Raw genomic sequence first — 14,833 nt, forward strand, 5'->3', positions numbered from 1 at the left:
TAATTAATAGGTCTACACACAGAACACATTGTTGAGCATTTAGTCTGGAAAAAATAAACAAATAAACAAAGAAATCACATAATATCTTATAGAAATACTTTTATTTACAAAGTATACCCAGAGAGGAAGAGGAAGAGAGAGGCTCAACTCGGCTGAAAATCTGTCTCCCTCCAATAGGTGGCGTTTTTCTTGTTGTTTTGCCCACCAAGCAGGGAGTTTTTGTATGGAGGTCAATGAGTGTGTCAATTTTGGTCAACAAAAAAAGTAATGGCTTATTTCCTACACAAGGTTTACTTCGAATAGAAGTTGTGTCATCCTTAAGTCGTTACGAATGTACTGATATAAGTAGGACACGTGACATGCGTGTGGGGGGGGGGGGGGGACACGACAAACTACCTGCCCTCCTGGGCACGTCCCGCACACAGGAAGGCCAAAAAGATCATCAAGGACGACAACCACCCAAGCCACTGCCTGTTCACCCCGCTACCATCCAGAAGGCATGTTTAATAGAATATTTAATATAACACACATACATTATTTATTAATTTCGGTTGCATACGCGAAGTTTGTTCTATATAAAGTATTTGACAGGATTTTGGTGGCTCGTGTTGACCAGTAGTGTGTGCCACAGGAAGTATTTGACTCTAGACACACAATTGAGGGGGGGTTTCGGCAGGCAAGAAAATGTATATTATTAATGCCCATCATTTTGGAGTGAGGTGTCTACATACTCTTGGTCATGTAGTGTATTTTTTATTTTTGAGGTTCTTTGGACCGTTTTAAACTAGATAACTATGAGGTTCAGAGATATATTTGTGTATATATCTATATCGTGTATATATATATATATATATATATATATATATATATATATATATATATATACGTTTAGCAACGTTTAGTCCTGCTAATTTTGCGAGCTGGTTACATAAATAGATAAACCAAATATTTGTTATATTTATTTAAATAGGCAAATCAGTTAACAACAAATTCTTATTTGCAATGACGGCCTACCAAAACGCCTGTGGCTAAACAAGGAGCAGCCGGTTTGCTAATTCCTCGGTACAGTCATTTTACTCGTGAAGACACGACAGCTGGCTAACTATTAAATAAAAGTCACACTTCAACAGTGACCCTGAAATAAAGTTAGCATGTTAGCTAGCTAGCTACACAAACGGGTTGGACGGGAGATGTGTTGCTAACTGGCTAACAGCTAACTAGCTGGGGGAACAACAAAACCAGGCCGCGGAAACCAGTGCGGTTTCATCCTGGAACGCGTTGGTTTACAGACAGTGTTACAAGCATCATTAAAACAAATAATAATCATTAGCAATAGGTTACCTGGAACTGATTTCCTGTAGCGAATTGTTTGGCTGAAAAGAACTTGAGGAAATGGTGAGGTCTCGTAGAGCAAGCGGGAAAAATGTATCCACTTTCCGAGTGAGTTTGGTCTGGATTATGAGATGCTGCAGGAAATGTTCGTGAGCGTCGTATCAGCGTAGTCATTGTGCATGTTTTACCGGCCTCCGACGGAAAGAAGTCAGTTAAAACAAACGAAAATAGATTTCTCAACCAAAACAAGACAGCTATCATTACATTATATTTCTATGGGTCACACATGGTTAGCAGATGTTAATGCGAGTGTAGCGAAATGCTTGTCTTCTCGTTCCGACAGTGCAGTAATATCTAACAAGTAATCTAACAAATTCACAACAACTACCCAATACACACAAGTGTAAAGGGATTGAATATGTAAATATAAATATATGGATGAGATGACCGAGAGGCACGATGCATAACATACAGTATATATACACACGAGATGAGTAATGTAAGATATGTAAACATTAAAGTGGCATTATTTAAAGTGACTATACTGACATCAATAAAGACAATCTACCAACATAATACAGCATTTCGCGACATTCTTTTCTGATTTCTACTTGATTTTGTGGATGCTTTTCGGAAATTCTGTGATACATTTTGCAACTTTTTTTCCGTCGTGCATGTTGACTGTTGTGCAAGTGTGTACCCAATCTTCACAAATCTGAAAAAGAACAATTGCACCAATTAATTAGATAAAATGTATCCACTCACACACACACCTCTCCTCTCCATCAGGCTTGGGGCTTGCTATCAACACAAGATGCACCTCCCAGTCCCACTCACACCTCTCCTCTCCATCAGGCTTGGGGCTTGCTATCAACACAAGATGCACCTCCCATTCCCACACACACCTCTCCTCTCCGTCAGGCTTGGGGCTTGCTATCAACACAAGATGCACCTCCCAGTCCCACACACACCTCTCCTCTCCATCAGGCTTGGGGCTTGCTATCAACACAAGATGCACCTCCCAGTCCCACTCACACCTCTCCTCTCCATCAGGCTTGGGGCTTGCTATCAACACAAGATGCACCTCCCATTCCCACACACACCTCTCCTCTCCGTCAGGCTTGGGGCTTGCTATCAACACAAGATGCACCTCCCAGTCCCTCTCACACCTCTCCTCTCCGTCAGGCTTGGGGCTTGCTATCAACACAAGATGCACCTCCCAGTCCCTCTCACACCTCTCCTCTCCATCAGGCTTGGGGCTTGCTATCAACACAAGATGCACCTCCCAGTCCCTCTCACATTCTCTCTCAAACAAAACAAATAGATTCAAAGCTCATCAATCGCTTTCAATTTGAGCATCGATTTTTGTTGTCTTCAAAATGCATGATTGTGATTTTTTCTGAAAGGGTCGCAAGGGAGATGAAGAACAGAACGTAAAAAATTGAGTATTGTGGTTGATAAGTACTTTTAAAACGGTATTACCAATTATTTTTAATGCATTAAGATTGTGTTTTTGTCAAACGTATTAAGTTTAATACGGCAAAGCTGACAAATTGCACTCAGCGCGTTGAGCAGCGCTCTCCATAGACAGTCTGGGGAGAGCAGAGTGCCGACCACCCTACTAAAGCCAAGAGTAGCGGAGTAAAAGTTGGAGTAAAACGCCACTCACCTTGATTCTTTCAGCGCTTGCCACAGTCTTCCCTGCTACCACTTCTGTCATAGTGATCTGCCGCTGCCGTGGGAACTGTTCTGACATTCTCATATACTTTGCTGATTCGAAGTGACCGTGGATTGTCGACCTTCTCTCGTGTTTCAGCACAACGTTACATGGAGTGCAAAACACTTTCCCAACCACTTTCGTGTACAACATTTGGAAAGTGTTTCGCACAGTCTTTTAGCTGTTATTTTTGTTGGCAAATGAGATTGTTTTAAATGATTTTGTGAATGATCGCATTGTTCTCTCACGCCATGCTGTCAAAACTCAACAACGCGAGCCACTATGGACAATAGGCCACGTGCTTTCATTAAAACAAAAGACAGGCTAGTTCTTTAACGCCTTATGCTCTAAAATTAATTCACTGTACATCATTCACAACACTGTAGGAAGGCTATTTCAAAAATAACCCTGTACATCATTCACAACACTGTAGGAAGGCTATTTCAAAAATAACCCTGTACATCATTCACAACACTGTAGGAAGGCTACTTCAAAATAACACTGTACATCATTCACAACACTGTAGGGAGGCTATTTCAAAATAACACTGTACATCATTCACAACACTGTAGGCTACTTCAAAATAACACTGTACATCATTCACAACACTGTAGGAAGGCTATTTCAAAATAACACTGTACATCATTCACAACACTGTAGGAAGGCTATTTCAAAATAACACTGTACATCATTCACAACACTGTAGGCTACTTCAAAATAACACTGTACATCATTCACAACACTGTAGGAAGGCTATTTCAAAATAACACTGTACATCATTCACAACACTGTAGGGAGGCTATTTCAAAATAACACTGTACATCATTCACAACACTGTAGGAAGGCTATTTCAAAATAACACTGTACATCATTCACAACACTGTAGGAAGGCTACTTCAAAATAACACTGTACATCATTCACAACACTGTAGGAAGGCTATTTCAAAATAACACTGTACATCATTCACAACACTGTAGGAAGGCTACTTCAAAATAACACTGTACATCATTCACAACACTGTAGGAAGGCTATTTCAAAATAACACTGTACATCATTCACAACACTGTAGGAAGGCTACTTCAAAATAACACTGTACATAACCCAAGATCTTAAGACTTGAAGAATTGTATATTTTTTAAATTCATGTTGAGAAATGTGAAAAGAGGGTGAGCACAAATATAGAATACTGCCATTATGGCTGTGTTTACACAGGCAGCCCAATTGAGGTTTTTTTCTCCATTCATTGGTCTTTTGACCAATCACATTACATTTTTTTCACATCAGCTCTTGGCTGCCTGTGTAAACTCAGCCTATGATCCTAAATTGATCTAACTTTATAAAACGAGCACCACTCTTTATTCATCACAAATATTCTCCGGTGTAGCCTCTTCTCTGGGAAGCTGAACAAGTAGAGCAGAGATTGTGTGTAAAGTAGATAATCCACTCTCCATTCATCACAAACATTCACCAGAGTAGCCTCTTATGTTTAAGCAATAAGGCCAGAGGAGGTGTGGTATATGGCCAATATACCACGGCTAAGGGCTGTTCTTATGCACGACTGAAAGCGGACTGCCTGGATACAGCCCTTAGCGGAGGTATATTGGCCATATACCACAAACCCCCGAGGTGCCTTATTGATGTTATAAACTGGTTTCCAATGTAATTAGAGCAGTAAAAATACATGTTTTGTCATACTGTCTGATATACCAACGGCAGTCAGCCAATCAGCATTCAGGGCTCAAACCAGACAGTTTATAATATTCCAACAGTGCAGTGAGTGTCTGGCATCTTTTATTCTTGTGATTTATCATCACCATGATACAATACTGACTTTTCATGGATAAAGACAATCTACCAACATCATCCACCTTCAATGAAGAAGAAGATTACAGTTTGTTAGCATTTATTATTTAATTAATGGATACTTTACAATATTCTAAACCAGGGGTTGGAACCAGTTCAGGGAACAGAAAAGAAAACCGGAATTTCAAGGAACAGAACCAGAACTGTCAACGAAAGGGATCTATACTGTTCCGGAACAGAACAAAATTCTAAAAAACACCGGTTCCATCCAGATCATGACATAACAATACATTTTATGTCAATACAAACCAGCCCTTCTACTGAGTTTAATCAGGTATAAAAAATATCCACAACTCAATTCTACTGGAGTCTATGAGAGATAGATGGAATAGTGCCCCATTTGGGACAATGAGCCCCAGTATATACTATATATAGACTCAGCCCCAGTATATACTATATATAGACTCAGCCCCAGTATATACTATAAACAGACTCAGCCCCAGTAAACAGTCCTATATAGACTCAGCCCCAGTATACAGGCCTATATAGACTCAGCCCCAGTATATACTATATATAGACTCAGCCCCAGTATATACTATATATATAGACTCAGCCCCAGTGTAGACAAATATAGACTCAGCCCCAGTATATACTATAAACAGACTCAGCCCCAGTAAACAGTCCTATATAGACTCAGCCCCAGTATACAGGCCTATATAGACTCAGCCCCAGTATACAGGCCTATATAGACTCAGCCCCAGTAAACAGCCCTATATAGACTCAGTCACAGTATACAGGCCTATTTGTGAACTTCCAATACACTCATAGAAGTAAAAGAAGATGAAGATAGCCCTAAATGGTGCTGTCCATGACCATGTTGTCACATAAGACATCATTGCAAGGATAGGTGTGAATATCAATACCTATCTTATGCTAGCTTATGTATCCTCACTTCATGTTTATTTCATATCACTCTCCTCTCCCTCAACTTATTTCTCTTCTTGGACAATCACATTGAAAGCACAGGCAGGCTTCCCTCCAATGGATATTCTCTCATGACTTTTTAGACTTCTTAGCTGAGTGAATCCCTCGCCACACTGAGAACATTGGTAAGGCTTCTCTCCACTGTGTGATCTCTGATGATTCTTTAGGTCTCCAGCAAAACGGAAATTATTTCCGCACAGTGAGCAGTGGAAAGGTTTCTCCCCTGTATGAATTCTCTGATGATTTGTAAGGCTTCCTGAATGATTGAAGCTCTTCCCACATGTGGTGCAGTGGTAAGGCTTCTCTCCACTATGCACTCTTTCGTGTCTCTTAAGGTTTACTTTCTCACTGAAACTCCTCCCACATTGAGAGCAGAGAAAAGGTTTCTCTCCAGTGTGTACTCTTTGATGATTCTTAAGATTACTTGAGGTACTGAAACTCTTTCCACATTGAGGACAGATGTAACGATCAGGCAGTCTTGATATATCTGGGTCAACTATACCACTATTGTCTTCCTCTTCAACTTCTCTCATTTCCTTCTCATCCTTCTCCTCTTTGACAATCACATTGAAAGTACAGGCATGTGTCTCTCCAAAATGTATTTTCTGATGGCTTTTAAGACTTTTTAGTTGAGGGAATCCCTCCCCACACTGAGAGCAGTGGTAAGGCTTCTCTCCACAGTGTGCTCTCTGATGATTCTTTAGGTTTCCAGCGAAACCAAAACTATTTCCGCACAGAAAGCAACGGTAAGGCTTCTCCCCTGTATGTATTCTCTGATGTTTCCTAAGATTTCCTGGCTGACTAAAACTCTTCTGACAAAGAGAGCAGTGATAAGGCTTCTCCCCTGTATGTACTCTTTGATGTTCCTTAAGACTTCCAGAACGATTGAAGCTTTTCCCACACTGGGTGCAGTGGTAAGGCTTCTCCCCACTATGTACCTTCTCATGTCCCGTGAGGTTGAATTTTTCACGGAACCTCTTCCCACATGTGGCACAGTGAAATGGTTTCTCTCGAGTGTGTACTCTTTGATGATTCTTTAGTTTACCTGAGGAACGGAAACTTTTCACACACTGATGACAGGGGAATCGACCACGACCAGATAGTCTTGATGTATCTGGGTCAACTACACCACTAGGTTCCTGCTCTTCCTTAACTTCTCTCTTTACCGTCTCATAGATTTCCTTTTCATCCTCCTCCTCTTTGACAATCACATTGAAAGTACTGGCAGGCTTCTCTCCACTGTGCGATCTCTGATGAGTCTTCAGGTCTCCTGCTCGACTGAAACAGTTCCCACATTGAGGACAGGGGTAACTCCCACAACCAGGCAGTCTTGATGCTGTGGAACTGGGCTCCTTGACTGAGTCTGGGTTGGGGATCTCTCCTGTAAGAATATGAACAGATATAGGGTAAGAAACAGACAGAGGAACAAAGTATTTTAGCTTAACCTCTATGAGATATGTGGGACTAGCGTCCCACCTTGCCAACAGCCAGTGAAAGTGAAGGGCTCCAAATTCAAAACAACAAAAATCTCATAATTAAAATTCCTCAAACATAGTAGTATCAAACACCATTTTAAAGATACAATTCTCATTAATCCAGCCACAGTGACTGATTTCAAAAATGCTTTACAGTGAAAGCACCACAAACGATTATGTTAGGTCATCACCAAGTCACATAAAAATCCAGCCATGTTTCCAGCCAAAGATAGCAGTCACAAAAAGCAGAAATATAGATAAAATGAATCACTAACCTTTGATGATCTTCATCAGATGACACTCATAGGACTTCATGTTACACAATACATGTATGTTTTTTTTAGCTAAAGTGCATATTTATATTAAAAAATCTCATTTTACATTGGCGCGTTACGTTCAATAGTTCTAAAACATGCATTGATTTTGCAGAGAGCCACTTCAAGTTACAGAAATACTCATCATAAATGTTGACGAAAATTCAAGTGTTACATGTGGAATTAGAGATATACTTCTCCTTAATGAAACCGCTGTTTCAGATTTCAAAAAAACTTCACGGAAAAAGAACACCATGCAATAATCTGAGTACAGAGCTCAGACAACAAAACAAGCCATATAGATATCTGCTCTGTTGTGGAGTCAACAGAAGCAGAAATAGCATTATAAATATTCACTTACCTTTGATGATCTTCATCAGAAGATCCCAGGAATCCCAGTTCCACAATAAATGTTTGATTTGTTCGATAATGTCCATCATTTATGTCCAAATAGCGTCTTTTGTTAGGGCGTTTGGTAAATAAATCCAAACGCGTGTTCAGGTCCAGCCGAACATCGGACAAAAAGTTCAAAAAGTTATATTACAGGTCGTAGAAACATGCCAAACTAAGTATAGAATCAATCGTTAGGATGTTTTTAACATAAATGTTCAATAATGTTCCAACCGGTGAATTCCTTTGTCTGTAGAAAAGCAATGGAAAGGGAGCTACCTCTCTCGTGACCGCGCGTCATGAGCCCAAGGCACTCTGCCAGACCACTGACTCAAACAGCTCCTATGAGCCCCTCCTTTATAGTAGAATCCTCAAACCAGTTTCTAAAGACGGTTGACATCTTGTGGAAGCCTTAGGAAGTGCAACATAACCAATATCCCACTGTTTCTACAATAAGGGCTGAGTAAAAAAAAAAAAAAAAAAACTACAAGCCTCAGATTTCCCACTTCCTGGTTGGATTTTTTTCTCAGGTTTTCGCCTGCCATGTTATACTCACAGACATCATTCAAACCGTTTTAGAAACCTCAGAGTGTTTTCTATCCAATACTGCTAATAATATGCATATATTAGCAACTGGGACAGAGTAGCAGGCAGTTTACTCTGGGCACCTTATTCATCCAAGCTACTCAAAACTGCCCCCATGTGTCACCAGGAAGTCAATGCAGGATTCCACATTAATTAGGATCAACAGTGGATTGAAATAAATACTTTGCAAGGGGCTTGTTGCATTGCACATAGATAATGCCGCCATTGTCAAATTACAATGCTTTGCGCAATGGTCGGTATACATTTTTTTTTGGGGGGGGGCACTCGCCTTCCTTCTTACACATACATCATTCAAACAGTTTTAGAAGGGTTATACTACAAAGCAGAATCAATGAGTTAGCCAGCTAACTTGCCTAAATATTCCAAATTAAAATGTTATTCAACAACCAAAAACATATGTTTACATTTCTTAATGAACCAGAAAATCATTAGTTATTTTGGGTTGTTTACCTCTGAACCAAAGAGGATGTTAGCCTGAATTTACCTGAGTCAACAGAGGCCCTGTCCTCCTCTCTCTCTTCCTCCTCCCGCTCATTGATTTCTCTCTCCTCGCCCTCCTCCTTCACAATCACATTGAGTTCCACTGTTTGACTGCAGTCCCCCAGCTTCACTGACAGCAACTTTGGACCCCGCTGTGAGCTTCTCTGGGCTGGAACACCACAACCAGAACCTGGTTCAGACATGGTAGGTTGGGTAGATCTAAAAAAGAGGCACCCGAAAGAGTTCAGGGTCATTTTCACAAACCTAGATCGTGGTATAGCTCCAGAAAAGACAAACATGTATCTAAGCGAGCTAACCACACATCCCGTCCAGCAGGAAACTTTTTTCCCTAAAATAAATAAAGGATTGACGGCAACAGCAAGTCAGATTAGGCAATAAATTAAGGAAAACACTGGCTGTTGAGTACAAACTTATACAAGCAATGAATACAAACCCTACAACTCCCTGCACAAGGACTAATTTTAACAATTTACACAGAAAATTCTACAAAGTTTGGTAACAATGACAGCACCAAACAGCAAAAACTGTCAATCTGTCAATAATTTTCAGTGGAAATTGTTAAAAGTAGTTTAGAATTGTTTTTTGTGTGTATTTTACCCCCTTTCTGTCCCCAATTTCGTGATATCCAATTGCGATTCAATTACGAAAAAAGAGAGACGCTCCTGGGGGTGTAAAGTCAGTGGATTTGGAAACTAGAAGTGTTCCTGGGGCTGTAAACTCAGTGGGCTTGGAAACTAGAAGTGTTCCTGGGGCTGTAAACTCAGTGGACTTGGAAACTAGAAGTGTTCCTGGGGGTGTAAACTCAGTGGATTTGGAAACTAGAAGTGTTCCTGGGGGTGTAAACTCAGTCGCGTACAGATAATTGTGTAAGGTGCAATAACTAATAAGACACATTGTTGACCATTTAGACTTGAAAAAATTAACAAATAACTATTTTATATAAATATTGTAATTATTCTTTGTATGATAACTAGTATAAAATATATTGATAATTGTCGACAATAATTAATAGGTCTACTCACAGAACACATTGTTGACCATTTAGTCTGGAAAAAAAAACAAATAAACAAAGAAATCACATAATATCTTATAGAAATACTTTTATTTACAAAGTATAACCAGAGAGGAAGAGGAAGAGAGAGGCTCAACTCTGCTGAAAATCTGTCTCCCTCCAGCAGGTGGCGTTTTCTCGTTGTTTCGCCCACCAAGCAGGGAGTTTTTGTTTGGAGGTAAATGAGTGTCGGTTTTGGTCAACAAAAAAAGTCATGGCTTATTTGCTTCACAAGGTTTACTTGATCAAAAAGAAGTTGTCATCCTTAAGTCGTTACAAGTGTACTGATATAAGTAGGACACGTGACACACAACTTTTAGAAAAAACATTGGAGTCTCGAGATGGCCATGCATATTCATGGCATGACGCTACGGCTCTCCAGAGGGTGGTGTGGTTGCACAAGGCATCATCAGGCAATCTACCTGCCCTCCAGGACACCTCTTGCAAATCGATGTCACAGGAAGGCCATAAAGATCATCAAGGACAACAACCACCCGAGCCACTGCCTGTTCACCCCGCTACCATCCAGAAGGCGAGGTCAGTACAGGTACATCAAAGTTGGGACCGAGAGACTGAAAATTAGCTTCTATCTCAAGGCCATCGGACTGTTAAACAGCCATCGCTAACACAGAGAGGCTGCTACCTACATACAGACTTTCCATATCTTTCCATGTGTATATTCTTATTCCATTCCTTTACATAGATTTTAGATGTGTGTGTATTGGGTAGTTGTTGTGGAATTGTTAGATTACTTGTTAGATATTACTGCACTGTCGGAACTACAAGCACAAGCATTTCGTTACACTTGCATTAACATCTGCTGACCATGTGTATGTGACCAATAACATTTGATTTGATCCATCTCTCTCCATTGAATACAGACGGTTGGAGTCCACAACCCTCATCAAATATTCAAAAAAGGACTAAAATAATGAGATGTATCGACCAATTCAAAGAAAGGATAGGAGCTAGACAGCCCACCGTGCCAGTGTAACGGATGTGAAACGGCTAGCTTAGTTAGCGGTGCGCGCTAAATAGCGTTTCAATCGGTGACGTCACTTGCTCTGAGACCTTGAAGTAGTGGTTCCCCTTGCTCTGCAAGGGCTGCGGCTTTTGTGGAGCGATGGGTAACGATGCTTCGAGGGGTGACTGTCGTTGATGTGTGCAGAGTTCGCGCCCGGGTATGGGCGAGGGGACGGTTGAAAGTTATACTGTTACACCACTTTGTGGACAACCACTCCCATTATTAGGGCGGAGAGACATGCATCTTGTCAGTATATCCATATATCCACGAAGGGACTCTTACTCTGAAGGATTCAAAAAGATCCTTGACCCGGAAGTACTTCCTTATTCTTGTCTGTTTCACAACTGTATTTTATTATTTTGATGGAATTTTGCTTTTTATGTCTCTACAAGTTATGTCGATATTCCTTCTTACTTTGCTTGAAAAAGTGTTCACACCAACAGTATCATTGTATTTTGGTACACCAGAAGTACATTCATTCATTTCCAATGGGACACTGTGTTTGCTTTACAGCATTGCTTTGCATAGGCAGTGCATTCGTTGAATTGATCGAACGTATGTATAAAAGTGTATGCCTGGAAGGCTTGACAGAAATGGTAGCTGAAGGTTGAACTGTTGATGCATACCATTTTGCGCAAAATCACTGTAGATGTGTTCGAAGCATTGGGATTCGACGTTTGCATAAACCGGTAGCTGGTGTTGTTCCGAACCCCGTGTACGCGCACGCACTCAATTGTTCATTGCTGCGACCTGCTTCCTAGTTGAGATTTCTGATCCCGTTTATTCCCTTCTCTATATTTAACGTAACACACATACATTAACTAATAATTTCAGTTGCAAAGTTTGTTCTATATAAAGTATTTGACAGGATTTTGGTGGCTCATGTTGACCAGTAGTGTGTGCCACAGGAAGTATTTGACTCTAGGCACAAAATTAAGGAAATTAGAAGGGGGGGGGGGGAGATTTCGGCAGGCAAGAAAATGTACACTAGCGTGCGTGCGCGTTCACGCAGTAGGGGGGGGACTGAATTCTGGCAGGGGGTGATTTTCGGGGCACAACCTGTAAACGTTAGTTTAGCAACGTTTAGTCCTGCTAATTTTGCTAGCTGGTTACCTAAATAGCTAAACCAAATATTTGTTTTATTTATTTAACTAGGCAAATCAGTTAACAAATTCTTATTTGTAATGACGGCCTACCAAAAGGCCTGTGGCTAAACAATGAAGTGGAAGTCACACTTCAACCGTGACCCTGAAATAAAGTTAGCATGTTAGCTAGCTAGCTACACAAACGGGTTGGACGGGAGCTGTGTTGCTAACTGGCTAACAGCTAACTAGCTGGGGGAACAACAAAACCAGGCCGCGGAAACCAGTGCGGTTTCTTCCTGGAATGCGTTGGTTTACAGACCGTGTTACAAGCATCATTAAAACAAATAATAATCATTAGCAATAGGTTACCTGGAACTGATTTCCTGTTTGGCTGAAAATAACTTGAAGAAATGGTGAGGTCTCGTAGAGCAGCGGGAAAACTGTATCCACTTTCCGAGTGAGTTTGATCTGGATTATGAGATGCTGCAGGAAATGTTCGTGAGCGTCGTATCAGCGTAGTCATTGTGCATGTTTTACCGGCTTCCGACGGAAAGAAGTCAGGCAAAACAAACGAAAATAGATATTTCAACCAAAACAAGACAGCTATCATTACATTATATTTCTATCTGCAGTGTGATGTTATATTATTACAAGTGTACAGCATCTGTTATCTTTTATTATCCTCATGTTACTATTATATGGGTCACACATGGTTAGCAGATGTTAATGCGAGTGTAGCGAAATGCTTGTCTTCTCGTTCCGACAGTGCAGTAATATCTAACAAGTAATCTAACAAATTCACAACAACTACCTTATACACACAAATCTAAAGGGATTGAATAAGAATATGTACATATAAATATATGGATGAGATGACCGAGAGGCACGATGCATAACATACAGTATATATACACACGAGATGAGAAATGTAAGATATGTAAACATTAAAGTGGCATTATTTAAAGTGACTATACTGACATCAATAAAGACAATCTACCAACATAATACAGCATTTCGCGACATTCTTTTCTGATTTCTACTTGATTTTGTGGAAAAGCTTTTCGGAAATCCTGTGATACATTTTGCAGTGTTTTTTTCATGTTGACTGTTGTGCAAGTGTGTACTCAATCTTCACAAATCTGAAAAATAACAATTGCACCAATTAATTAGATAAAATGTATCCACTCACACACACCTCTCCTCTCCATCAGGCTTGGGGCTTGCTATCAACACAAGATGCACCTCCCAGTCCCACTCACACCTCTCCTCTCCATCAGGCTTGGGGCTTGCTATCAACACAAGATGCACCTCCCAGTCCCACTCACACCTCTCCTCTCCATCAGGCTTGGGGCTTGCTATCAACACAAGATGCACCTCCCAGTCCCTCTCACATTCTCTCTCAAACAAAACAAATAGATTCAAAGATTCAATCGCTTTCAATTTGAGCATCGATTTTTGTTGTCTTCAAAATGCTTGATTACGATTTTTTTCTGAAAGGGAGATGAACAGAAAACGTAAAAATAGAGTATTGTGGTTGATAAGTACATTTAAAACGGTATTACCATTTATTTTTAAATCCAGAAAGATTGTGTTTTTGTCAAACGTATCAAGTTTAATACGACAAAGCTGACAAATTGCACTCAGCGCTTTGAGCAGCGCTCTCCAGACACACCGGGGAGAGCAGAGTGCCGACCACCCTACTAAAGCCAAGAGTAGACTGGGGAGAGCAGAGTGCCAACCACCCTACTAAAGCCAAGAGTAGCGGAGTAAAAGTTGGAGTAAAACGCCACTCACCTTGATTCTTTCAGCGCTTGCCACAGTCTTCCCTGCTACCACTTCAGTCATGGTGATCTGCCGCTGCTGTGGGAACTGTTCTGACATTCTCATATACTTTGCTGATTCAAAGTGACTGTTGATTGTCGACCTTCTCTCGTGTTTCAGCACAACGTTACACGGAGTGCAAAACAATTTCCCAACCACTCTCCACTCAATACAAACATGGCCAATATACCACGGCTAAGGGCTGTTCTAATGCACGACTGAAAGCGGACTGCCTGGATACAGTCCTTAGCGGAGGTATATTGGCCATATACCACAACCCTCCGAGGTGCCGTATTGCTGTTATAAACTGGTTTCCAATGTAATTAGAGCAGTAAAAATAAATGTTTTGTCATACTGTCTGATATACCAACGGCTGTCAGCCAATCAGCATTCAGGGCTCAAACCAGCCAGTTTATAATATTCCAACAAAATGCAGTGAGTGTCTGGCATCTTTTAATCTTGTGATTTATCATCACCATGATACAATACTGCCTTTTCATGGATAAAGACAATCTACCAACATCATCCACCTTCAATGAAGAAGATTACAGTTTGTTAGCATTTATTATTTAATTAATGGATACTTTACAATGTTCTAAACCAGGGGTTGGAACCAGTTCAGGGAACAGAAAAGAAAACCGGAATTTCAAGGAACAGAACCAGAACTGTCAACGAAAGGGATCTATACTGTTCCGGAACAGAACAAAATTCTAAAAAACACCGGTTTCA

General features: G+C 40.6%; 2 protein-coding genes across 5 annotated transcripts in view; both read right to left on the reverse strand.

Moving 5' to 3' along the window:
- The window catches only part of LOC110487311 (zinc finger protein 345-like), a 59,681-nt gene that overhangs the window by 6,644 nt on the left and 38,204 nt on the right, over positions 1 to 14,833 (reverse strand). For 3 of the 4 annotated variants that reach the window (XM_036948544.1, XM_036948542.1, XM_036948541.1), the window contains exon 1: positions 1,342 to 1,519. The exons of the other annotated variant lie outside the window; for it this stretch is intronic. The gene's annotated coding sequence lies outside the window, so the exon portion shown is untranslated. Of the gene's footprint in view, positions 1 to 1,341; positions 1,520 to 14,833 lie in introns of those variants that run through there. 4 annotated transcript variants of the gene reach the window in all.
- LOC110495008 (gastrula zinc finger protein XlCGF26.1-like) lies at positions 4,937 to 14,164 on the reverse strand. Its single transcript, XM_036948270.1, has 5 exons — positions 14,078 to 14,164; positions 13,479 to 13,681; positions 10,146 to 10,169; positions 9,107 to 9,321; positions 4,937 to 7,218 (listed from the first exon to the last, which is right to left on the reverse strand). Exons 1-5 carry the CDS (start codon positions 14,162 to 14,164, stop codon positions 5,843 to 5,845), a joined length of 1,905 nt encoding a protein of 634 aa, XP_036804165.1. The 3' UTR covers positions 4,937 to 5,842.

The sequence above is a fragment of the Oncorhynchus mykiss genome, chromosome 17 (genome assembly GCF_013265735.2).
Source record: "Oncorhynchus mykiss isolate Arlee chromosome 17, USDA_OmykA_1.1, whole genome shotgun sequence".
In the NCBI taxonomy this organism is placed as follows: Eukaryota; Metazoa; Chordata; class Actinopteri; order Salmoniformes; family Salmonidae; genus Oncorhynchus; species Oncorhynchus mykiss.